The sequence below is a fragment of the Hetaerina americana genome, unplaced genomic scaffold, assembly GCF_022747635.1.
Source record: "Hetaerina americana unplaced genomic scaffold, ioHetAmer1.1.p SCAF_10, whole genome shotgun sequence".
Classification (NCBI taxonomy): Eukaryota; Metazoa; Arthropoda; class Insecta; order Odonata; family Calopterygidae; genus Hetaerina; species Hetaerina americana.
In genome coordinates this window covers 43740946-43768254 of record NW_027286070.1, presented here as the reverse complement: position 1 = coordinate 43768254, position 27309 = coordinate 43740946, and the positions used below count along the sequence as shown (strand labels likewise).

The 27309-nt window shown below is 38.1% G+C and overlaps 2 protein-coding genes across 3 annotated transcripts in view; one reads left to right on the top strand and one right to left on the bottom strand.

Annotated features, from left to right (window-relative positions):
* LOC139700083 (protein phosphatase 1 regulatory subunit 14C) overlaps positions 1 to 9173 on the bottom strand; it is a 168167-nt gene extending 158994 nt beyond the window's left edge. The window contains exons 1-2 of the mRNA XM_071598583.1: positions 8969 to 9173; positions 8308 to 8583 (exon numbers count right to left, since the gene is read on the bottom strand). Coding sequence (XP_071454684.1) covers positions 8308 to 8565 — 258 coding nt within the window. The 5' untranslated portion in view covers positions 8566 to 8583; positions 8969 to 9173. The remainder of the gene's footprint in view (positions 1 to 8307; positions 8584 to 8968) is intronic.
* A 1266-nt stretch (positions 9174 to 10439) lies between these two features.
* LOC139700082 (uncharacterized) overlaps positions 10440 to 27309 on the top strand; it is a 92792-nt gene continuing 75922 nt past the window's right edge. For both annotated transcript variants that reach the window (XM_071598582.1, XM_071598581.1), the window contains exons 1-3: positions 10440 to 11002; positions 11078 to 11247; positions 11649 to 11767. In XM_071598582.1, the coding sequence (XP_071454683.1) occupies positions 10688 to 11002; positions 11078 to 11247; positions 11649 to 11767 (604 nt within the window). In that variant the 5' untranslated portion in view covers positions 10440 to 10687. The remainder of the gene's footprint in view (positions 11003 to 11077; positions 11248 to 11648; positions 11768 to 27309) is intronic.

Here is a 27309-nt window from a genome sequence, read left to right as displayed (position 1 = left end):
ATGGATGACACGGTCCTGACGGAAAGATGTCAATACAGACCACGTAGAGTGAGAGTACGGACTCAAGACTTTAACGCCGCACGAAACTCAAAACCCTTGTTTATCTTCTTGATGCTCGGAACGGAGTTGAGGGGAGAAGGATAAACATACAGCACGTTTAGAGGAAATGAGCGGGCCAATCGAAATTGTTCTAGAGGGAATTCCGCGCGCTCAATACTAATGTTCTATTGTTTTTGCTTTTAACCGGGTTCATTTGCTTGGTTTCCCACGCCTCGATGTAGCAAATTTAGGGAAAGGAGACGAATAGAAAAACAGGATTATTTATTCTAAGACTGAACTGCCTTTTTCACGTCTCTGCCCAGTGCTGTCCATTACTCGTGGATGTCAAAGAATCATAACAATAAAAAGGAATTTTGAAAATAAATTGACCTCTTCATATTAAATCACATTCCATTTCATCATGAACTTAAAAATATAGATTTCTAAAATCCTTTTTCAACGAATAGTTCCAATCCTTATTTTTCTAATGACTTCGCGATGCTTCCTGGTGGATTACTGTAATTTTCTCATCGCATAGAGATGCTTTCAACTTGGATCGAAATAATACAAAATAATAATCCTCAACAACTCTTTCATTCAAAAATATAACCTTCCATTCATTTTAAGTGGTTTTTCACTGCAACACCGGATCTATTTCTAACGCGCATTCCGCAAAAAGAAATAAGCCTCGTTAAAGCTTCAAGAGTACTCTTTTTATTCTCTCAAAATCCCCACTAACTTTAATTATTTATGACCTAATAACTGAATGCAAATGCAAGGCGCCCTCTACGCGGTGGTATTGATTGAATATATCCTTCATTTCGTATTACGACCGCACGCACAAACATTTTCATAGTATGAAAGAGTTCCACCATTTCATTAGCATCCTTGTTTATTTCCCCCCCCCCTTACTTATCTCCCATCTCGACTGTTTAAAAGACGCATTACAGCCGGCCGGAAGACTAAGGGATCAATATCATCAGCTGGCTATGAACTCTACAGCCGCATTATTATGACCTAATTCCTCAAGGCTTTCCGCCCAGCTTTTGACTTGAGCCCTGATAAGGACGCGATCGGAAAAAAGGTAAAGAGGCGAATTTACTCGGACGAGGGGAATGGATACTCGCGGCGTTCGCTCTTATCACAGGACTTACTAATCCACCACATGAGAGCCCGGCGGTGTCGTCCATTAGGTAACTGAGGGAACTTTAGTAAATAGAGCAAGGAATAAATATACACCTTCTGCTAAATGAGTAGTTTACCGATATGAGGTCCGGTTTTGGAAAGTACTCGGGATTCTGAAGTACTTCCACCCATATTTATCTCATTTTTCTGTACAAAAATGAACACCTAGATATTAACATTTTTGATTATTCATACCTCCATGCTGGAAGTTATTCAAGCCAGTTATTTCCATCTCTCATGTTTACACATTCTCCCTTCTAAAATGTTTTTCAACATCCAGATACTTTTCAAGTATCCGCTCCCACATCCTTATCTACCTTTTTTTTAAATTTTATCAAAACAACCAACTCTCTTTTCCCTTGCCATACGATAATTCTTCGTTTGCCATCCTCTGGTTCATCTCGTTTTCTCCAACCACAAACATCATCTTTCTAATCAGTTCAATTATTTTAAAAAACAAACTCTTCGCTCCTAATGGAATCAAATTTAAATATGCAAGGCATTATAAAATACATAAATAACTGTGTTCTTTCAGCACCCAAAAATGAATCACAGACCAGAATGCCCAATTTTCTTTTGCATGTACCAATTCAGCTACATTGATTACCAATTTGCTATTCAGTTGTGACACAATATCAAAAATCGCGAATTAAGCACGCTACATTAAAATGAATCTAATAAGTTGTAGTTATGTCCGTAAATAATATATAATTGCACGTAGATTGCGAAAAGTCAGTAGAAGTTACGAGTATATTTAGGGTGCGTCGACAGCTAAGGTCATTTTGTACCACTGACAAATCATTGAAAAACTCAAACACATTTTAATATATAAATAAATACATACATAGATAAATATATACCTTAAACCTGAAGCAAAAAAACAAAATACCACTGCTATATTTCAATCAATAGACCAGTTTCATTAAAAAAAGCTTAAAACTCGGTTTACCGGGGATTACTCGGCTTAGATTGAATAGATACTTATTCTCGAGTCGTCAACACGTCGTTTCTTTTATTTTCAGAATATGCAAAGGTCCCTTCACTAAGATAAGCTGCTCAACATAGCTTTTAATTGTACTTGCAACTGTAGGTATTTTGAGCACTCCTTCGTAGTCCGCCACCTTTATCAAGGGTCGCAATGATGGTATGAATTAACAAAACAACAATATATTATATTTACGACGGAAAAAATACTTTCTTCTCAGGACTTCTCAGCACCCGTGGTTACCACGCACTCACAGTACGAGTGATTCCCTACGACCCTCAATTGAGTAGAAAACCATCATTCGGACGCCGCTGCGACTGTCGGTGGAGGCGCGGCAACATTCTCGCCGGGCACCCAGAGGTAGTGGGGTCGATTCACGCCAGGATAGGCTTCCCTCAACCTAGGTCATGATAGTTTGCGTCGTTTACTTTTTGAGTTCAATACATTACATGTATATATATATATATATATATATATATATATATATATATATATATATATATATATATATATATATATATATATGACCTCGTCATTACTTCTATATCTTCAGAGGAAGACGGATTGTTTCCGTCGAAATATCAAGAAAATACGTGTGAGTGTTCTCTTTTTTTGTGTTTCTATATCATGTGTTACTGTGTATTGTACTATATACTACCTTGATCAAAAAGTTCCCGGAATGTATTCAGAAAATTAAAAATACAAGTTTATTCATCTAAATCTATATTGTCCCCTTCAAAGTAATCCCCATCGACTGCAACACACTTATGCCAGCGCTTGATCCAATCCTCGAAACATTTTTTATATTCGGTTTTCGGTATGTCCATCAGTGCTTCCTGCGATTTTTCCATTACTTCCTCTCGGCTGCTAATACGCGTTCCCCGTAATGGTTTTTTAACTCGATTGAACAGAAAGAAGTCACAGGGAGCCAAATCAGGTGAATTGGGTGGCTGTTGGATGGTATTTGTTGCATTTTTCGTCAAAAAATTACGAATAATGATAGCACTGTGCGACGGTGCGTTATCATGGTGCAAAATCCACGAGTTTTCTGCCCACATTTCTGGTCTCTTTCGGCGAATTGCTTCACGCAAACGTCTCATAACGCCCAAATAATACTCTTTGTTTACTGTCTGGCCTTCTGGCAAAAATTCATGATGCACTACACCGTTGTAATCCATGAAAACCGTCAGCATTGCCTTCTTTTTTGACTGAAAACGACGTGGTTTTTTTGGTCTCGGCTCATTTGGTGAACGCCATTCACTTGCCTGATGTCTGGATTGCGTGTCGTACTCATAAACCCACGTCTCGTCTCCAGTAATGATCCTTTTGATGAATGTGGGATCGGATTCAGCCTCGCAAATCATGTCTTTTGCGACGTCAACACGGTCTCTTTTTTGCATGAAATTGAGGTCTTTTGGCACCAACTTTGCTGCTACACGACGGAAACCCAAATCATTAACCACAATGTCTTGGGCGGATCCATAGGCAATGTTCAAGCCCTCCGCTATTTCTCTGATGGTTAATTTGCGGTTATTGACCAACATTTCTTTTACTTTATCAATTTTTTCACCGACTTTCGATGTCGATGGTCTGCCACTGCGTTCATCATCTTCGATTGACTCACGACCACTTCTGAACCGCTCGTGCCACTGGTAAACGACCGTTTTTTTTAGAGAATCGTTGCCGAAACACTTTTCCAACATTTCCAACGTCCGTGCGCCACTAAATCCGTTTTTTACGCAAAATTTAATACAAGTTCGTTGTTGCAAATTTAAATCCATTTCTGAAATTGTAAAAAATCGCCAACACACACAGAGATAGATGTACTCTTGGCTACGTAACTTTTGCAAATGTCAAGTTATGACACTAAGATTTTAAGGGAATATCAACAACAGATGTACCAATTTAACAAAAAAAACAGAACTCAAATCGGAACGATGGGAGCGCCACACGGTGGTTATTCCGGGAACTTTTTGATCAAGGTAGTATATATATATATATATATATATATATATATATATATATAAACAAACTTGGTCTTTTTGGGACTATGTGTCTATTATGAATAAATACCCACAGAATATCGAACGAATGAGCTTTGCTTCCAATGGATTCAAAGCTTAATCTTTCCCATCTAGGCAATTTTCAGAGGAAGAAATGGATGGGGGAAAGAGTGGTGCAGTGTGGAAAGAATACACAAGAGATAACTGCATCGTTATCAATTCGTTAAAACTTAATCCACTCGCAAGGAAATATGGAAGGTGGAATTTCCAACAAAAGCCCCGTTCCCGACGGATGCATTGGAAATTGCGACCGCGTGTAAATAACATCCGAGAGCGATCAAAAGCTGAATTCAGTGGTACCTACTACTTAAAACTCAAATTGGGATTAAATTTTAAAACACTTTGTCAACAATTTTCCAATATTTATTATTTTTTTTGCTACATCGTACTCCCAGCGTACCTCATAATCTCGTGTGATATTGTAATAAAGAGGGAATACTCTTCTCCACAAGAAAAATGAAAATTTTTCCAATTTTTTTCTCATTCCTTGCTCAGGTTGCGAATCATTGGATCACAAAAGGAACCTGGTACTGCCATCGCAAAATAAGCTCTCGCAGATAATTCCCTCCTCCTAATATTTATTTCGATTTTTTATCTTTACATTTTACCACGAATTAACCGCTGAAAACCGATAGCGCGTAATCATCGGAAGACCGAGTCGGACATCGGAAGACGTCCAAAACCGTAAGAGCATCGAGGATATATTTTAATGGGACAGGAGGTAACAACATATATAAACATGAGCAAAAATAGTCGTCGTACCAGTAATAATGTATACGTGAAAATGAGAAATTTTCGAAGACATGACAAATGAATGATTAGAAAAGAAAATTAGAATGATTTCGGAAAACGCTCAAAAATATTTTCAGTCCGACCATCTTGTGGCACCATGGCGATCTTCCTCTGACAGCTGAAGTCTCCCCAAATCGGATCTATGCGTACATTGACGAAGATTTCGGTGGTATACAATGAACATCAGAGAGGGAAGGATTATTTCAAGTCATAACATCATTATTGCTTTGGGGACGTAGTAGTCAAAAGATGTTAGAGCACAGAGCTACTGACCGGAGGGCCCGGGTTCGCCTCTGTGCACCAACATTCTCAAGCAAGCTGTGTGCTTTTAACCAGGGTACCAGATATCCTGGCGAAGCCATAGGCGGCACAGTGAAAGAAATTGGCTCCGTTCTACTCTGATGCGTTAATTTCAAGCGAAGTAGGTACTTGGTGAGCTCCCTAGCCTAACAGAGCAACCTTTGATTTGATAAGTTTGGTTTTTTTGCATTTCATTACGTCAATCATCATTTCCCGGGAAATGTAAATTGCTGGAAAAAAATCAGTGCCATTGGCGTGATGGGACACAACCCGACCGAGAACAGTCCAAAAGGTAGATATTTTCCTTCTAAAATTCCGACGTGAGACCACAGAGGGAGAGGTGGGGGTGGGTGAGCGGGTAGAGAGATCTCTCTCTCTTTCCCTCTCTCGTGCTGGTCCGCTGCCGGCGAGACAAGACGGCTGGCCGCCTCCAACTCGCCGGTCTGTTCGCCGAATCATCGCTATGACGCGGAAACCTGCACAAAACCTACGCATGCGTCGTGGATCCCCACTCATCCCGAGAGGAGACATTCGAGAGATATCAGGACCGAAAGCTATCGAAGAAAACAATCCACAATGTCCGCCGACTTATTTCACAACCCTATCTCGTAATCATTCTGCAATACACTGTCTCGGAGGAATTTGCCATGCACTTATGCAACGCACTAAGTTCCCTGGATTTTTGGGATTCAGAACCAAAATTGGATCGGTACTGTCTCAATTATATATATATATATATATATATATATATATATATATATATATATATATAATTCTTATATCTCTTAACTCTCCTCCAAGGCAGTCAATGCGATACCAAATTCTATGTATCAAGGATTACCTGAACGAAGGTTACCAACTAAAAAGTGTGGTAGTAGCAAACATCCCTTTTCTTAGGTAGTCCGACTTCATACATATGGCCATATTTTAAATCTCCCACTTCCTAAAATCGAAATTTTCGTACATATACATAACTGCAACCCTTTAAAATGAAATCTCAGCAATCACGATGACTTCATCATGAAAAAATTTCATCTCAATCGCACAAATATCTTGATTTTCACGAGCTTTCACGAATGAAAATCATAAGCACGGAGGAAAAAATGTGGATAGTTCCCCAAAGCATGGAAACTTCAATGAGAAGTTTGTTGAGTGAAATTTCTTGAGACTCCACTTAATGAGGTGCAAATAAAAACGGAGAAAAGGATTTCAAACCAGAATTTCGTAGCGATAAAATGCACGCGATACAGAAGAACATCCGTCTACCTAGAGTGCACAGCTGTAAATGTTTCTTTCGCACTGCGAAAAGAGAAAACAGTGTGTCAAAAATAACGAGCAAGGGTAGATCAATGCTACGCTGAATTATTTGACGGATTTACGGATTCCAAAAGGACGTTTAAAATAAGAAAACAAAATATTTTTACTTTGTATAGAAACACAAAAACCGCGCGACCTCCAATGCCACCCGATGAAATGGTTCCAGTTCCGTGGCTACACAGGAAAGGAAATTTCCTAAGCTTTCACCATGGTGTGAAATTTTCCCCTGGAATCAAGACAATGTGCCTATAATTCACGATCCGTAACAATAATTAACAATTAAAAACTGAAAAGAAAGCGATTAGCAACGCGATCTCTAAACATCGATCCGTATGCGTATTCCCGGGTCCACTGAATACCTGGAATCAAGGATATCCATCTTGGAGACACGATATACCTTCCGTAAAAATGAAATAGCTTCATCCCTCCCTTGCCTGTAAAATCGTCAGAAATAGAGAGTAAATTTCATAACTGTCTCAACGATAAATATTCAAGAGTAAAGTTTAACATAAAGAAATTAAAAGTTATTCACGACACCGGAAAATAAATCACCTCGGAATTTTCAACTCGATAGATCCACAGATGCAATGACTTTAAAAATTGACGTAAATCTGGAACATACGCCTTATTCCATCTTTTGTATAAACACCGGAAACCGTTCCCATAATATAAACATTTTCACCGACCAGCGAAGTGTTAACCAAAGGGTGAACGTAGTCAGCTGATGGGAAGGTAGCGAGACTTGCGCCAAACCAACGCATTTTCGAGCAATGGAATTAATGTCCTATGTTTCGTTAACGGTTTAGAATGAGCTCGAAGACTTATCTAAACAAATATGGGATGGCATCGGTAAACTGTGTCTTCACTAGAAATAAACCGGAATTTTTAACGACGCTTTTTACCGGAAAATATTTAAACATTTAACGACTGAATGAACATGAGTACCGAGTCAAGTTTGATGTGAGGATCACAAATGATTATTTTCAACCCGTCGCCGCCAACAATGGCACACGCCATCTAGCGGAGATGATTCGGAAGGATTCGTATCGCCGAGTTTCCTCCTCACTCATTCACGATTGTCAATAGCTCTCGATGCGGCCCCAATCCCTGGGTGCGTGCCGTAAAGTGTATTTTCGTGGGCGTATGTGTCCACCTCATCCCAACGCGCACACACAAAATCAATGCGATCAGCTGGGCGATCATATGCGAGCCCAAATTGGGGAGGGAAGTACTCGTAAACTCTCAGCGCTCTACTGAAACAGACCCACTAACACTTTTTTCCTCCCCTAAAACTTCCCCGTGTGCACTATTGGCACCGAAGATGACAGGGCTGCAATAAAATTAAAAAACTCGACTAAACCCCTATCCTCTCCCCACCCCACTCACACATTCCACAGCTGTCTCTGTCCGCTGCAGGGGGGAGTACTTTTTTCGTGGGCCAAAAGGACGGGAGGGAAGGTATATGGGAGGGGTGAGAGGAGAGCGGTCCCGAAGGAATGACAAAAAAAGAAATAAAAAAAGACCGATGAAGAGTGGGAGGAAAGGAGTGGAAAGAAGGGAGAGAGAGAGAGCAATGGGTGAGGATGAAAAGCATCTATGCATCCACCAAAAAACGTGGGTACTTACCGCGGGTTCGTACAGCTTCTGGAGTTCATCATACAGCCACATTTCCACGGCCAGGCGCTTTCTTATGAGTGTCATCTGGTGCGACCCGTACTTAGCCGTGAGAAACTTCTCTCGCCTCTCCTTCACCTCGCCCTTGTCCGTGAAATTCACGTGGAGCCCGGATTTAGCCGGGCTCCTTTCCGCGCGCATATCAGCCATAATTCCGTTGGGCGAAGCTCCGTTGGCAGGGGGATAAGGCGCGGACACACCACACTCCATCGGGAAGGGCTGCTTTTTCTGAGGGAGGAAACAAAAAACGGTCGAGTCAACAGGGAGGCGGTAAACTCTCAAAATTAATAAAAAAAAGCAAACATTATTCCTACTGGACGGATGATCCAGCAAATTTTTTCGAGTCGCGAACAATAAAATAATAATGGACAAGATGTAAACAGTGGACTAGCGTAACTTTATCAAAAGCTCGCCGAAATAAATTAAAAGGAATCCACTATAACATTACATGGAAAAACATCACAGTCTTAATCGGCATCTTGCAGTCTCTTCCCAACCACCCGCCAGCGAAAGAATGATTCAAAATTTGAGCATTATCATCTGCGGCGCCAAAAAAAAAGTGTCCCAAGTGCGATAAGGGAGATAATCCAAGAGATAAGACTAGTGAACATACCAAGAAAATGTTTATCTTGTCCGCTTCAACAGGCCAAGGTCCTTCTGTTTGCGTTAAATCGCAGATATGTACACAAATCTCACTTAAATATATGGCACCAAATACAATATGAGCAAAGTGAAGAAGTTTCCTGCGGCGGCGGTCGTTACTCGTGCAACCTTAACCAACTCAAAACAGACACAGACTAAAATCCTGCCCCTCGAAAGCCGTGGGAGGAAGTACTGGGGAAGACGGGCAGAGGGGGCAGACGACTTTTGACTGTCCTTTGTTATTCAATGGAGCATAATGGGTAATCTCATGAGCGGCGTTTCAAATGGTAACATTTGCATTACATTGATACGTAAATATGTTTCACATCATATATAGTCCTGGTAAGACTGCAATTACTTCATACATTTAAATTTTATCATTTATCATATTATATATTCATGAACTAAACATTACAAATGAAATTGTCCGCAATCTTCTTCTGCGTTATTCTTAGGTCGCATTCTAAGTGGTGGATTTTTATGGCAAATGTTTGTTTTAATTTGAAAAATAAACGGCAAAAGTACTTGCAATTAAAATGAATTAAATATCTTTTAGAATCAAGTTCTTTGTTAATATAATCAGAACACACTCCCAATGCATTTTAGACTATGATAATTGTATTATAAAGGCAGTGATTGCATATTTTAGAGAGCTCTACACGTCTGAAAGGTAAATTGAATATTATAGTTGGTACCATGCGCATAAGAAAAATAATTATTATTAAGTGGCATCGCAACTTTTGAATACCGAAATAACTTAAGGGCTGAATAGTTATGAAAAGAAATATCCACGTACAAGATAAAATATGTGGTATAAACTATTGATTTATGATTATTTATGTGAGATAATTAATTATACCGATACTTTTATAAAGTCTAGTCTAATGAAAATTAAGTTTCATTTAATTCCGTTTTCCACAACTTGTCGAGTCAACAAGGAGGTGCTAACATCTCAGCATTAATTAAAAAGCAAATATTACATATCATATTCAGTATTTTTTATTTTCTCTCAATCTTTACCCAGATTTAATTTCTATTTTGTACTTTGAAAAATAAAATGAATCTTTTTAATGATGTTTCTCGGCCTGAAACAATGAAGTTACAGGGCAATAAATTCTCTTACCTAGCATCAACGCATGTCATTTCAAACGATTATTTTTCGCAAAGCACTAGTTACATATAGCTCAGATGCCCATGCTTCTTGATTTTTTTCGGAATTATTATAAATTATTCAATTCCGATAAATATATTCTAAACTACATTTCGGATATTTTGGACCGAGTTCCGTCATTGATTCAAAAGGTTACCAGATTCACCACCAGGGTCTCTCTATGATGGAGGCGAGGCCAAGGGAACTCATTTATTGGAAGGCGATTCGGTTACTCCTGCGCCAAGCGGTCAAAATGTACACTAATTCTAAATGTCTTGTCGGTCGTGTAATTAATGAGTAGGACTTCTTAATAGGGTACTGTAAATAATTCGCATAGTGTATTACCAACATTAGTCTACGATGAAATTGCAATTGACGTCGTACTTTTGTGAATAATTAGCTTATTTTTGCGTTTAAACTATGAGAGAATAAATTTTATTATGTACATGATTTCGTGGAAGGAATTGTGATCACCAGTTAAACGTATTTGAGTCCTCACTGTTATTATCCCCGAAACTTGATATCGTTTAAGCATAAAACATGAGGCAAACAGGATTTCATTATCTATGGGTTACCTTGTTTTATATAGTATGTGTATTAATAAATGGCAGTGCCTGCGCTAAAGTCGCAGAAGATGCAGCCGAAACCACTAAAAGAATAGCAAAAAGGAACGAAGTAGACTTACAGTTTTGTGTTGACAATTTTGATATCCAAGAAGATACTATCATCAGAACTCAGGATTCAAGGGGAATGGGGGCTAAATATATAAATGAAACAGACTTAAGCTCCAGGGATGAATGCCTTAAATTGTGCTGTGAAACAACTTCATGTGATGTTTTTGTTTTCGAGGAGAAGGTTTGTGCTGGTTTTGTTATATTTAAGTTCTCAGTGAATTATTTTGATTCTCATACGTATTCTTTTTCCATACAGAATCCAGGAAGTTGCTACCTGTTTAACTGTGGACCGTCTGATGATTTTAAATGTAAATTTGATCAGCACACACAGTACACTAGTGCTATACTAGCTATAAGTAGGCATGCTGCTGAGCTAGAAAGCGAAATACAGCATAGTAAGCATGAGCAAGAGTTAACCCGGTTGAGGTAAATGAAATTTTTATAAATTGGTTAATTTATGATAGATAATTATACATATTTGAATTGTGAAATTGGATTTTTTTCTAAGTGGTAGTTGTGAATGGACCATGCATTTCGTGTTGAATTTGCACAAAAATATGAAATTTAATTTGTTCAATGGTGATTTCATATGTTAAATGAAATAATTATAGATACAATGGTGTTCGTTATTTAATGATTATTATTGATTTTGGGGAGAACTTTGGCTCTTTTTGTGGATCGTGATGATAAGATCAAGCAGGTTGATTCACCTCAATAGAATTGGTAGACATCTGTCTATTGTTTAGATTTGTAGTAATTGTGAACTTTCTAAATTACAGCATGTCACTGAGATATAATTTATAACTAATTATCAATTATATTCTCAGGGCAATGCCAAATGAAATGCTGCCCAGCACTCCCAGCTCTTCAGTCTTTATTTCAACCCTGCCTCCACCACCAAAGGAAGCCAGCCACCCTGCGATGCCATTAAACACAACACTGACAAGTAAGACCTGTGCATAATTTCTTCGATGTGTAAAATTTCATTCTTTATTCCAGGTGACCATACACTTTTTCAGTCATCCAAAATCAATTGTGCACACCCTGACATTTGAAAAGTTTTTATCTAGCTATATGCTCATTTTTCATACATTCCCCTGTTGGAAACCAAGTGAACACTATTCCAAAGCCTTAATTGATTGTGTGTATATTTATGCGTATAATAATAACTAATATAATATGCTACATTTCCATGGCTAAGGGTGATTGTACATTTGGCACCATCATTAAACTTCTGTCTTTGTGCTGATGATATTTACAGAAATTATTCTCCCATTGGAAAGTTAATTAAATTGCAGATACTTCTTTATAAACTTAATCTGATAATTATACCTATTGTTAAGGTAAACTATTAATTTGAAGTAAGTTTTGAGTAGTCTCAAAATACCATTGCATGTGATTAGTTTCTGCTTCTGCTCAATCTAAATGTCTTTTGCGTCACTTCCTTCTTCCTGTTTCTTATGTATTCTATAAACTTTAATGCTGTCCAAAATACCAAATTCCTCCATCTTTGCGGTTTATTAAACAATCCTCCTTTCATCACAACCTTTTACACCTACCCAGCTTGCATCTTCAATGCACCTTTTCTACCACATTTCTCCAACAACATCCTCTCCCTCTCTTCCTTCATTATCTCCTCTTGGTTGATTTGCCCCACACTACTCTACACCAAGTTCCTAAAAGTCTCCAAGACATGTGATTATTCTTCGTCTTCAGTGGTCCCAATTTGGATACATACAAGCTCATGTTCCATATTGATTATCAGACTAGCCGTGTAGGGCTCTCTGCATGTGCTATTTAATCAAGGCTTGGTGTTGAACTGGGCATTAATCACATCAATCATTCCTATCCTAATGCAATTTATTATTTTTTAGAGGCTGTAGAGAAAAATATTACTAAGGAAAGTAAGATGGGTACAATATAAGAAAAGTAGGAACATGTCAATAAAGGGATATCAAAAGCAGCTAGTTTATACAGGGGAACTATAAATAGGAAGAACAAGGGAAACATGAGTTACAGGCGAGATGATTGGGAAGATAGGTGAGAGAAGGAAATGGAAGAATCTAAATAGAGGAGTTAGATAAAAGAAATGAGAAGAGTTGAATAATAAACTTAGGTGGTAAACTAAGTGGACCAAATGGATAGTAAATCCAGGAGAGGCTGGATATGGAAAGTTAACAAAAAAGTGTGAAATTGGTGTGCTGCACAGAAAAGTGTACTGTTAAGTAGTGAGAAGGGAAAATCAGGTCAAACTGCGATTATTCAGGAAAATTATTAATTGAACAAGGAAAGATTCAATAGAGATGGTAAGGATATGCACATAGATAGAGGAAATATACGGCAAAGACATTAGATCAGGAAGCTTAGACATGGAGAGAGATATAGTTTTTATGATTAAATTCACAGTATTTATATTTGTTGAATTTCCTTGGAAGATTTTATTGAATTAGTGTTGCAATTTTTTTTAAGAAAGAGAAAAGCAGCCATTTGTGAAGACTGGAGAAGATTTAGAATACAACTGAAATGGTACTCAGGGTCGTCAATGAGACAGGATGGAGAGCAGGGCAAATTATTTTTCAGTGGATGATCAGTTTGAATTCAGTAAGTGGAGTGGCATGCGTGATGCCACAGCAGTGATGAGATACGAATAGAGAGGAACATAGAATGCAGTCAGGATGTATTTTTTTGTTTTCCTTTCAATTTTGAGAAGGTGGTCACCAGAGTGCATTGAATGGAATAATGAATGTATTACAGTTGAACTTTTCATAGGAATGAGCAGATTGTAATGATAGGTGACTAATCCTCAACCTTTGCATTCATCAGACTGCAAGGTGTGAGTGACTGAGGGAGAGTGGGAATGGGCAATTATGGGGAGTGCCGTGAGACAGGTACATCTATTGTCACCTATGCCTTTCAATGTATGTGTATAGAAAATGGTTAACAAGGCATGGGAAGAAATGTAGATAGAAATGAAATTCGGTGGGGAATTGGGAATTAATAAAATCAGGTTTCATGGATGATCAGGCTTTAGTTTGCCAATCAGCCAAAAGGTTTCAGTTATTGCTGAGTGCATTGAAAAGTCAGTATAATACAAGTACATATGGGCTGCGAATAAATGTAAATAATACAAAGGTTATGTGGTTTTCAAGAAAGAGAAGGTTAAGTTAAATATTGAAGTAGGAGTTCATAAACTGGAGCAGGTGGAACAGTATACCTATCTTCAAAGAGTTTTGGACCAAGGTTGTCAAAGTAGTTGGGACATCGGAAGGACATTAGTATTAGGCAGAGAAGCCCCAAGGAGGAGGGTATGGACAGCAGGAACATCGAGTGGAGATGTTAGGAAGAGACTCATTAAAACACTGGTTTGGAGCATGTTATTGTATGACACTGAAACGTGATCATTGAAACAGGATATTAGGCATAGATTGAAGACTTTTAAAATGTGGGTGAGTAGAAGGATGGAGAAGGTAAAGTGGAAAGAAAGGAAAATTAAGACTAAATACCAAGCATGGTGGGGGTGGACAGAAGTTTGTTGGGAGAAATCCAAAGGAGGCGGTTAAGATGGATGGAGAGCATTTTGATTGAAAGTGGGATGTTGAAGACAGGGGAGAATATTGGGCGAGGGAAGAAAGGATAGGAATGGGATAGACCTGTTGGATGGAATGAAGGGAGGATGTATGCGCATTTGAAGGATGCCTTGTCAGGAGAAGCAAAGAAATGTGTTGTACTTTTGCATAGTCAGTGTCATGGGAAACCTACTTTAAATGGTAGACTACCAATATCAATCTCAAAAGACCAGGAAAGCAAACCAAGAAGCAATTAAGCATGGTGAGAGAAATCCTTGGGTGCCTGGAAAAGTGGATCCAGTGTATTGATGATGGGATGTTGAAGACTGAGATAAAGATGAGAATGTTTGGCAAGCAAGTGGAAGAAAGATATTTTGGAATGTTGGATAGAATGGAGAGAGGCTGAAGGTATGCAGAGTTGTATTAAATATCATTTAAGTGCCAGGTGTCAGTGTGTCGTGTTAGGCAAGGTTTAGGAATTTGCAAGGGAAGCGTTTTTACACTGTGGAGGAGGAAAAACAAAAATCACTAGAAGGCCTAAAGGACATCCCGACAAATGAATTTCAGAAATGTTTCGAACAATGTAAACATCGTTTGGAGAAGTGCATTGTGGCCAATGGGGAATACTTCGAAGGTGAACAAAATTTAATGTAAATATATTGAGAAATAAAGAATCTATAACAACATTCCTGTTATTTTTGGGTCCCTACTCATAGCTACGTCATTCACTAGTTACAGCATGCATATCCTTTCTCCATGCATTTAACTCCACCTATTATATTTTCCTTGATGTGTTCAATTGCCTCCAATGTAAGCATTAATTATTAAGGGTGGTAATAAAAGGCCCTGATGTACACTTTTCTTATTTTAGCTTCTTATTGCTTACACCACATTAATCACTGCACTTTCCTGTCATGATAGTTAATTCTAATTCCCATTAGTTCCCATAGCAGCAAATGTAAATCAGCATTGTTAAAAGTTTTATGCAGACCAATAACTGCAGTTTGCAGATGAATTATCAGTTGACCGTTCTGTATTCTAATACAATAACAATTTCAATACTGAATCCAATCATATACCTGGAGAAATATTGTTCAATATTAATTTTTCAATCTCATTGCCTGGCAATTTTTAAATTACTTGTATGATATTTTATTTAAAGACTGTTTATTGAAGCCTTTTCAATATTTAATTCTCATTATGATATATTCATCTTTACATTTGTCATGTCATGGCTCATTTATGTTGCTTGTTTAAATTTTTTGTCAAATATTATATCTTAACTATTTCGTCTAACGTCTATTTTATCTTTTAAATTCTCTTTTCCATTGTATAATGTGAGCCTTTGTGAATATTGCTCGACCTAATTTTTATTATTCTTCATTGATATCCTGATTAGAATATTAACATTTTTATTTTTTTAAATTGTCTCGCTGCTTGTTAATTATTAGTTTTTCTTTCCTTTATGCAATGATTTCTTACTTTTATGATCCCAGACTATAATTAAGGTTTATTTTATCCTCCTCTCTGCCATGAATCTGATAGCTAGAATCATTTCTCTTGCTCCTCTTCTTTTAATTCCATATCGCTCATCTTTAAATGTTTTTCTGCTTCCTTCTCTGGTCTTTGGTAGATTATTGTTGACATACTCTTTAAGACATGGTGATTGTTCTTAAGTTTCAACATTTTTCGGCCTTTATTTTGTTTGGCTCAGTGATGATTACATTCTCCTTTAAGTCCGTCAGTAGTTCCCCTTTCATATACCCATCACAAATTAGTTTTTTGTAGCTCTTTCACAATCTCATTTAATGTATTTCTATTAGTTCTAAGTGTATGGTTTTAATCCCTGGTGCCTTATCAGCCCTTAAGTCCTTTTACTGCTTTGTGAAATTCAAACCTGACAATATAGTTTTCCTTGTCTATATTGTAATTAGTGCATTCCCTTTTATCATCAGTTTCTTCTTCCAGTACTCTTGCAAGCATTCCTTTTCTGCCTTGGATATTTCAGAATACTCTTTTCACCCCTTACTTTGTCTTTGACTTCAGTTAGAATTCTAATATTGCTTTACGCTTTGCAATCCATTGAATTTACTTTAAAAAATTAGGATGTTCTATTTATTTAGTGCTTAATTTAAAATTATAATTATGCGAAACATCTTTATCGATTAGTGATACATAATTAGTTAGTAAGGTAATAATTTGATGAAATTTATAGCAATTTTACAGATAATTGTTAACTAGGGGCTACGTTGGGTATTAAGGGGTTGGATAAAATAAATTTTTCTGGTGATACTCTCATATTCATCAAAGATCTTCTGAGCAATATATATATATATATATATATATATATATATATATATATATATATATATATATATATATATATGTCTGTAGAAATGAATAATTCAATTGAATTTTGCCAAATGATATCCAAAAATGAGTGGGTGGAACTGTAGCTCATATTTTAAAAGGTGAACGGAAACCCAACATTGTAATTACCCTACCTGTAAAGAAACATCCCCATAAAACTCATAGTTTAGCATACCATCTATCTGCCTAATAGGTTTAAAGGCTAAAATGCTCTTGATATTATTTCCAATATGGTACACAAGAGTGGATCTCAATACCACTAAAAACTCAGGAATCAACAGGATATATGTACCTAGTTGCTTAGCATATGAATATTATCTGTCACAACAGCCAACTCCTTTCAGAATCAGCCTGCATCAATTTTGTTTGGTTTGTAAATATTATGTTGATGCTTTGCTTTGGGATACCTTTAAAAAAATACACTCTCACTATTTGGACTTATAGACCCTGGTAAAACCTGTCTTTGAAATCACATGGGGCCATGCTCCTCTTGTTTCTTTCACATCTGGTTTCCTATCTTGTGTTGGTAGAGCATTGGACAAAGAGTTTTTCATATTAATAGGTGGGGATAGGGATGGTGTGGTGGCTAATGTACTGGCTTCCCAGCGAGAGGGCCCGGGTTCGAATCATGGAGACGACATATATTTTTCAGGGGTATCCCAATGCCTACTTTAGGTGCTTAATGGAGAGCACTTTCTGAGAGTATGATGTCAGTCAGATTGGACATTGAACTGTGGACCCCTTGGTGCATTTCGATAAGAGTAGGCAAATGCCGACGCCGGGTTTCTCTCCACCCTTCATCCTTTCCTGTCCATCCCTAATGGTGCAATGACCTCAGCCATCGGCCGTCTTCCCTAAAACTACTAATATATTAATAGGTTTTAATTATGGTCATATTCATAGGTCTCAAGAGAAGGAAAAACTTTGGAGTGGTATTTGATAATAATTCAAAAGGAAACGAAAATAGTGCACTGATAGGGATAAATTTATGGTAGTTCTTTCTTTTATCACTGGTTATGGGAAATAATTTTACTTTTTCTAATGCACTCGTATATAATTTGGTTAGCAGTTTAAAAATGTGAATGTAATTAATACTTCCATTGTTACTTTTAAGTCCTTTACTGCCAAATGATAATCCATACTTACAAAAACATGCTGAAGCATATATTTATTTCCAGTATGGCACTATTGACTGGCAACGACAGAACTTATGTTGTGCCAGCAGGTAGGAAGACTATTTAAATGTTGACTGGAGAGAATAGCCCCAGAACTGCAATTTTGTTTTTATATACTCTTTATTGGATGTAGCGAGAAATGTGTGAGAAAAAGAATGTGATTTTTTCATGCTAGATGAAAAGTTCTTTTTTTTTTAGTAGACAATTGGCTACTTTCAGGAGGGTAGTCAATCTCAATTTTGGCTTTAGACGAAATGTGTTTTCCTGAAATCTTTTTCTTACTACTAGGGGGGGACCCAAAAATAACAGGAATGTTGTGATAGATTCTTTAGTTCTCGATATATTTACATTAAATTTTGTTCACCTTCAAAGTATTTTCCCCATTGACCACAATGCACTTCTCCAAACGATGCTTCCACTGATCGAAACATTTCTGAAATTCATTCAGATGAATGCTCTTTCAAGCATTGGAAAATTCTGACTGCAAATTTTGTATGATCATTAAGTAAATTGAACCTCTAACTAGACTACCTGACATCATTGATGCTCGTTTAGAAATATTTTAAAGATTCAAATTACATGGTTGTTATGTTGCTCTTTCCATCATGTCTTTCAGTTGAAACCTTATTGAGGGACCCGCCTTCAGAAAAATGTTAAAAATATATGCAATTTTATCAGGATTTTCTTGGCATTAACAAGTTTTTGCTTCTCACAGTTTTGATTAAATTATTTGAAGAGGAAGGGGACATAGTAATGCAGGGGTAGGGTGTTAGACTACTGACCGGAGGGCTCAGATTGGATTTCCGGGCATGCCACTCTTGGCACCCTTGGCTTCACCCAAGCTGTGTGATTTTTTTGGGTAACAGAACTTCTTGGGAAACTATTGGCGGCACAGGGAAAGAATCAGGCAGGCCTTTCCTTCCCTGATATGTGAATTTCACATGCCGTCGGGTTTAGTACTGGGTGAACTCTTCCGACTCCAACCAAATGGACTTTCCATTTGATTACCATGTTTATGGTATTATTGAATAGCTTCATCTCGAGGGGTAGTAGCAACTAGTAGTGATGTGTGCAATGTAGGACTTTTTGAAATAAATTAGAGTACCTAACCCATGGCCTCCTATGCATATGGTTTAAATTCGCTGTGTATCATTGGCTGGGCATAAAGACTAGTAAAAAATTCTTCTTGTGCCAAGAAATTAAATGGGAGAATGTTAGAAGTCACTAGAAATTGATGAATGGAAGGAACAGGGAAATTCCTTCTAGTTTGCCAAAATAGGTAATTTCATGTCTCAATGGAATCCCAAGCAAGGCAAATGATTTTTTAGGTACACTGTAAAAATCCTAAATTTCAGTATTTAATATTCTTCGTTATCTTCAATATGTGCATTTTTTATGGGTGAAATATATTCCTGTATATCTTCTTCTGCAAAGAATACATGATATATTCTATGACAGCAGAACAAACATTTATTTTTAGGAGATTGTTGCCCACCACAAGAAACCATTCTGAAAAAACTTACTGATCTTTCTGATTTGATGTGAAAAATTCCTGTAGCTCATTCTGTCACTGCCTAAGTGGGATTAAAAAATTCTTTGAAATAAAATGACGTAGTTGACATTTCAAAACCTAAGGTTGTGCAAATGTACAAGACATATCAATAGCACCGCTGTCAAAGTTAAGATTCCCGAGTACGTCTAACAAATACCAGAATTTCTCATTAATGCAAACATGTGAACCCCTTCTCTGTCCTTGAGAGGATTTAACAAGGTTTGAGTTAAAAAAAAAATATATTATTTCATATTTTCAGGCCAGTTGTGTATGATTAAAATCCAATAATTGTGATTCAATCAAAATAAATTCTGTAAGATAAATTCATTGAATGGTACATCTCTCTAAGGCATAAACTAAAAATGAAAAATCTTAACAAGCCTTTATTGAATACAAATAAATCATACATTTTTGTGCCTGTGATTCTTTGAAACAAACCCTTAAGGCTAAATTGCACTGGTTATATTTATTATGTTGATGTTGAAACTGCATATAATGTCTAATTTTGGTATCTGGCTAACTTAAATACTGTAGCTATACTAAGATAAGTCATGAAGGTTAATACCCAAAGGATAAATAACTAAATAGATAAACTAATTTTTCAGATGTCAATTTTTATTTGCCCACATTGAACAAAGTCCAGATCTTAAGCAGCGGTAGTGCTCTAAACATTAAGTCTATGCATGGTTTTTGTGACGTTACATATTTAACTCTTTACTTTTTACTTAATAGTATTATTCAAAGCAAAATAGTTGCTGAATAAAGGCATCCTGTTAGTGTTCAAACATGAGAAGCAAGTACACTATGAATCTGTTTTTCATTCCTGTATTTCTCCATGGATAACATTTGGTTGAGTAGTGTTGGCTCCAAGTATAAGTATGTATCTTCTAACCGTATCATGTAACACACGGCGGTTATGTTTGGGACTTATTGAATAGAAATGTTCATATTTGGACTTTAACTCCCTTTGTCCGGTTTTGTGATGGTAAAGTCAAGCTAGAATGGTTGCAGCATATCTCAAAGGAATGAAAATACACTTGTCAGCAAGTTTTCAATAAGCTAATTAAATGGTGAAATAAATCAGAGGCTGAATTAAAATCTGCAACTTGGGGGATTAGTATGCTGAATGTAACACCCATTAAGTTAGTCTGGCCAGCCAATTGCATGTGTTGTTTTCTTGTCTGTTTGAGACATGGTTGACTCACTAAGTTTTTCTGCCTAAGGATTAAATTAAACACCATGTTTATGATAAAGGAGAGGTTTGCATCTTTTCATAGTCATTTGTTATCCATTATATTATATATTTGACGTACTCGGCCTCTGAAGAAAGAGAATGCGCGAAAATGGTTTGACTTTTGAGGGGTGGGCTTTTTTTTGAAGGAGGGTAAAAGAATGTTCAGCTAAACGGACCGAGGGAGTCAACCGAAGAAGTGTTTGATAGGTTGGTGGGAAAGGGAAGTTTGTGGGGTGAACTCAAAGAAGACAGAAAAAGTGGCTGAGGAAATATTGGAAAGTGGTGGGGAGAGGGAAAAATCGATAGCAGGGAGAATCTTAGGTTGGTGGGAATAGGATGGAAGAGAAAAAAAAAACATTTTAATGGCGCATATATGTTGGATGGAAAAATTCTATATTTTTAGGAACAAGTTGTTTGTTTGGTTTCGGAAATGTAAGGAGAGTCCTGAAAGATGTTAATTGTTTTTGGAGTCGTCCATATCTTACCTCCACAAAAAAGGTAGTTTACCGATATAAACGGAAATTCTACCTTTTACAATAATACACTCATGATCACTTACCAATTATGTAATGTACTAATGATCTCTGTCGCAGAATAACTATAATGAGGACTTTGAAACAGTAACAGCTTAAATAGTTTTTCCATCTCGGGAAAGACTGTATTAATTCATTCCGTCAACGTCAACGCATGACTTCTTGCTCGTTTTAAAAGCTTCCTGCACTCTAGGAAAGCAACGAAAAATTAAACCCGAGAATAGGTGGGGATTTCGAATGTAGCACTAGATGCACTTACAGTGTGTGTCGACTTATTGCATGCGAGACCTTTTTTATTATTCGCCACTCTCGTCGCCATCATTCTGCATTGCTCTGTTACGTCAAATCATTGCTCACGTAGAGGTTCCACAGATTGTTCCCGGATGTAGTTTCTAAAGGCATTAGCACTCCGCTCAACTATATAGAGAGGCGAGGAGGGTCCCGTGTCAAAAGGTGCGGCGGAATTGCGTCGATCGATATTCGACGCCCCTCTCGGGCAGATCCGATCGGCACTAGCGGGGAGGAGGAAGCAGCCTCCGCGGTCCGGATGGGCGTTGCGATCCCACAGGTGTTTTTTGTTTGTACCTACCAGCCGCGGAGGAGGCGTATGGTGTGGTCTTCCTCTTCGGATGGCCCCACTCTTCTTTCCCCCCCTCCTCCCGACGGGACCTCCACCCCGTCCCCTTCGCACCCCTTCTTTCCTGCCCGCTCATTCCACTCCCCTCGTCCCCCCCCCCTCATGATCCTCGCCATGGGGCCGCCCAGCCGTGCCGCGGTGGGGGTGGTTGGGCACAGAAGGTCATTCGGTTCAAATACCGTTACAGTGGCGGCGACGGCGCAGCATCTTCACGATGATATCCCCCCCCACCCCTTTCTCCGTCATCTCTCACCCCTCCCCCCTCACCCTTTCGTCCATCGCCCCTGCCTCAAAAACCCTCCGCTACTCCCCCCCCCCCAATCGCATGACCGCCCCTCGCCACGCCCGCCTCACCACTTTTTCACAAAGGCCGGCTTGTGAAAGAATTGAGGAAAAATCAACTCGGAAAGGTGTCGGTGAAATAAATATAAATGCGAATCGGCCCCTTTCGTCGATGCTTATTCGAATCCATGACGAATTTCAGTCCGTATTCTTTAATCGACATTGTCGTTGGAGGTTTGGGGCGGTTGGCGATACAATTGAATGGGCACGTAGTTCTTTTCTCCCTTCGCTCACCGCATTTTTAGCGTTGACTTCCGATTTTGTTTGCGTAACCACACACAGCAAGTGGACGGACAACGGACTGTTGTTGAGTCGCTGAAGGACTGACCTCTGAAACGTGCCCTTGAGCGAATTTTCATTTTAATTCATACCCAACTGTGTCCTTTGTTCTCTAAATGTGTTTTGTGTGTGTTTTTTTATGGTATTCTGTTCTGGCGCAGGCATAAAGAAGCGATTCATTTAAACAAATATGAAGTTAACGTTTCTACGGATGCAAGACTGAGACAATGAGAGCGGCTGGGAAAAGAAGATTAAGATTTTGTGCTAGATAAGACTGATGAAAATCAAATTGATGCGGTAATAAATAAGGAAGCACTTATAAGAGTGGGTGAAGTGATACGAGCCTACGGAGGACCCTTAACTAAAAGAAGAAGGAGACTGATTGGATACATCCTAAGGATTAATAGCTTACTGAAGACCATTTCATTGATGGACACCCAGAGGGCACAAAACAGAGGAAGGCCAAGGGTGAACTACGAGAAGCAGGTAATGGAAAATGCTGGTGCAAAAGAGTGAGGAGATTGCAAGGAAACAGGATGACTTCGAGAGCTGCTAGAAACCAATCCTCGGATTGATGACTCGTTGATGAACATGAGTTGTGATACGAAGGCTTCCATTAATAATAATGCATTGAAACATCATGCGCGATGTCAATTTGAGGTGATTTATCGTCATTTCATTTTTATTGGCTGGCTTACGTTGTATAAGCTTCCCTAAGTCCGCAGGCCGAGAGGGAAGTGGTTTTCCACCAAAATATCACCTCTAGTGTAAAACATTCGCCTTTACCTGAAGTTGGGTTTATCTTCCTGGCTCTCATTTGTTAATGGGCCACGTAAAAGAAACGTTTGCTGCGTTCAACGGTGTTGATTATATTGACCCATGATTGATCTCGAGGAGATAGGACATGTATGGTGTGAATATCTTCATAGAACGATTTTTTTCTCCTTAATATGAATTATGCTAACTTTAAAACATTTAAATAGTTCACATTAAGTTCCATTGGAACATTTTCATGCCTAATGAAAGTCCAAGAGCAGGCGTCTTTTAAGGTCATCCCTCCAGCCCAGGTTCCCACATTTTGTTTAAATCGGCGTTTTTGTTTCGTTTGAAACAAAAATATTTTCTAAACAAGAAATTCATTGTATTTCCGAAATCGTAAATCTACTCTAGCTCTTCGAGACATCTTTGTGGAGCCTTGGGCTTTAAATTTGGCCTCCGAGATTTTAATATAAACTGGAAACTCCCGGATATTTACGACAATATTTTGTAGATTTCACCAATCCATGCGATATATTCCGAACGCCATCCATTTCGTATCTGATGTGTGAGTTGGGGAAAAATAATAGTTTATAAAAGCCGACCGTGAGAATTAAAGTCTTAAGTCTTAAAAACAATTATAAGTTGGAGAATTTTATCAAATAAAATGGCGTTCGTTCACCGTGACTATAGCTTTGCAGTGAATCCACGGTTACGGCTATCATATCAACGGTTCTAATGGAAACTACGATGTTGCCGTATGACTATTTATGGGTATATTAATGCCAAAGAACTTATTTCAAATGTATAAAATTATTCCCTTTATTTATTTTTGTCACCAGAGGTATTATAACTTCCCTAATTTGGAGACGTGATCCTTCGTATATTTTCCATAATATTCATCACCGTGTGTGAGAGTCTTTGTTGTTTGAAAATCCTTGTTGTTATTTTCATTTTATTTATATTAAGGCCGTTCTAAGTGGGTTATTGTACTTCTTTGATCTTGGCTAAAGAAGGTTCTATTTTATCCTTAGAGACTTGATACCTTATTCATTCCAGTTCATCACCGTCAACTTACTACGTGCATCGTATAAAGGATTCACACCATTCCCGAAGACTGAAGACCCAGTATAGAAAGGCCTTCGTGAGCTCAGTTTCCCCAATATTTTGCTAGTTGTCAAATGTATGACCTACATATCATAGCCTTTCATTAATCAATTATTATTTACAATTAGCCTTTGAAACTTGAGTTATCAACCCGAAGTTCGGTTTGATAGTTGAATGTAGAGCTTACTTAATACCAAACCCAACGGAATCCACATCAAGGTTGGGTGGGGGAGGCTAGTTCCTTTCCCTGTGCCACCTATGGTTTCCCGAAAAATCACGCAGTTTGGGTGAAGCTTAGGGTTTTCATTGGCGAACCCGGGCTCTCTGGTGAGCAACCTTGCACTCTATTCACTTGACTTACTACTTCCCCTAATTATCCATAATGGTCGGCAGTTATCATGATTGCTGAGTTGATGTATATTTTTGTAATCGTTAACTCGAGAATTTCACTAATGATTACTCATTAATTTCGGCGGATGAAACTCTAAAGACTATCAGGAAATGATTGGCGATTAGATGCTGATTTTTATCGGTAAAACCAAGCCATCATGAGTATGTTTATCTCTGTAAGAACTGTTGAAATCTTGTGGAGCCTCTTCCCTTTAAATTCTTTAGAATTGCCAATGTGGCTCCCGTCCGATGCATTGGCAACGGAACCACCCTAAGGTAGCTTTTGTGAGGACGTCAATTCTGTCCGTGAAAAGAACGCGTTTAGAATCGTGAATACTCGGAATGATTTCTTAATAACTTCTCATTGTGAGGCCGGTCTCGGCCCTCCGTGCCGTTTGCATGCGATTCGGGCTCTTTAGTTTTGCATCATTGATCACCACCTGGAGCAAAGAAAGTAGAACGCAAACATACTTTCTCTGGCGTTTCGGTGAAAAATTATGGGCGTAATCTTTTTTTTAAAGTATTTTATGCGAGTATACACGTATACGAGTGCTCGTATACGCCGTAAGCTTTGACGATGGAGATATATTGGAGTGAATTTGATTTCTGTGAACTCGCTTAAGTGGTGTTGTGTGGAAGCCATTAGTTAAACTAGGATTCGTCCCCCGTGGGCTATGAAATTATTTTGCAATGACGTGACGGTCGAGCGATAATTCATGTTCTTGCATTTCAGCGTCAACCGCGAGAGTTGGGTCATAGGTTCTGTTTACTTCGTTTTTTGTTTCTCTTTCCGGTGAATTTTGTATCCGGGTCACGTGTGTCATTAGGTTGAAACCCATCAGAGACATCATCGATTTTATTCATGTATTTGTTTGAAATGAGGATGAATACTTGAATACGAGATGTTAATTACTCGTAGATGCTAATTTTTCGGTGCCTAATCACCAATGAGTAGTTTGCTGCAGTTTTCATTAAATATATAATAATTACGAGAGGGAACTATAGTGAGGAAACAACAAAAATATATGAATATTTATGACGAACAAGATTTAGCGTAACCAGCGGTAATTTATTTAATGAGTTCGGGCAATTGATTGCATACATTTTGCGCTTGAGTTTATCTGAAAAATATAAAATCATTCGGGTTGCGGCTGGAGAAGAGGGGCGAGGGAGGGCAGAGGCACATTATCCAATTTATTTTTTATTTCGGGAGGTATTAAATATTTTTTTTCGTTAATCGAAAGTTGCCTTGTAGTTGTGAGCTATTGAATTACATCGTGTTGGTAAAAGAATGGCGTCTAATGCTTGCTGTTGAGGAATTACACACATTCAAACACGAAAAACCCGCCAAATGGCGAAATATATATTTCTATATATATACATATGCTATATATAATATTTATATGTTTATATATTTAACTACAAACACAGTAATCAACCCGAAGGTCTGTTTGGTCGGTGATGATAGAGTTACATATATATATATATATATATATATATATATATATATATATATATATATATATATAATTACATATATATATATATATAATTACACTCGCAAACATTATATATGCATAATATTATTTCATGTAATTACTCTGGAGACAACGTATAATGAGAAAAAAGTAATTTAACGCGATTAATTTATTTTTAGCGACTGAACCAAAAAAATAGCTAATATTCCCTATGCTTCACCCCTTTGTAGTTGTCATCTTACTTATTCATGCGCTTAAATGATTAGCGGATAGGTTAATGCGGTACCTGATTTCATTTCTTCCCACGCTAGCATTAAATTGCCGGGGGTGGCATCGTATTTCATTGGCATGGAATCACGCTGTCCCGTGCTATTCTGCTTTCTAATCAACGGTTGCATTGGTGTGAAATTATCTATGCTAGATCGAACAGGAAACCTGTATACTACTCACAAATATTAAATGTTGGAAAATCGCAGGGTTCGGTGGCTAATACATCGTCTTCCCACGCTAAAAGTACGGATTTCGGTTCCCTGACGCGTCGGCGCTATTTGCAATGGCATTCAGATCCATACTTGGGTGCACTCAGGGGAAAATCTCAGCTGTAGCACTGGTCTGTCACATCTGACGTTAAACTGTGAAAAGAGAGAGGCGTCTTTATAACAGAGCAGGCTGATGTCTTATGTTCGATTTCTTCCCATCGACCCCGTTATCCTATCGTGATGCTTACCTATTCTTTGGATGGATGACGCAAACGCGCGCTTGCCGTCATAACGGCGCTATCTCGCTTGTTACCAAATCGTTGCCTTAGCCGTATGCTGTAGCTTTAGACTCGAGGATATTAGATTGATTAGGAGTGCTAAGGGATTACATCGCATAATGGCCCCACGGCTCCTAACGTCGACTCGGGGTAGGTTTCTTTTCCGTGTACCTGCCTGACCGCCGAGGGCGTCTTCGGATCCCGGTGAAAAATTTATTTTCGAATTCTTTTTCTTGCCTTCGGGGCTAATCGACTAAAAATCTGTTACAATAAATGATATCACCAAGAAAAATAAATACCACATGCAGTAAA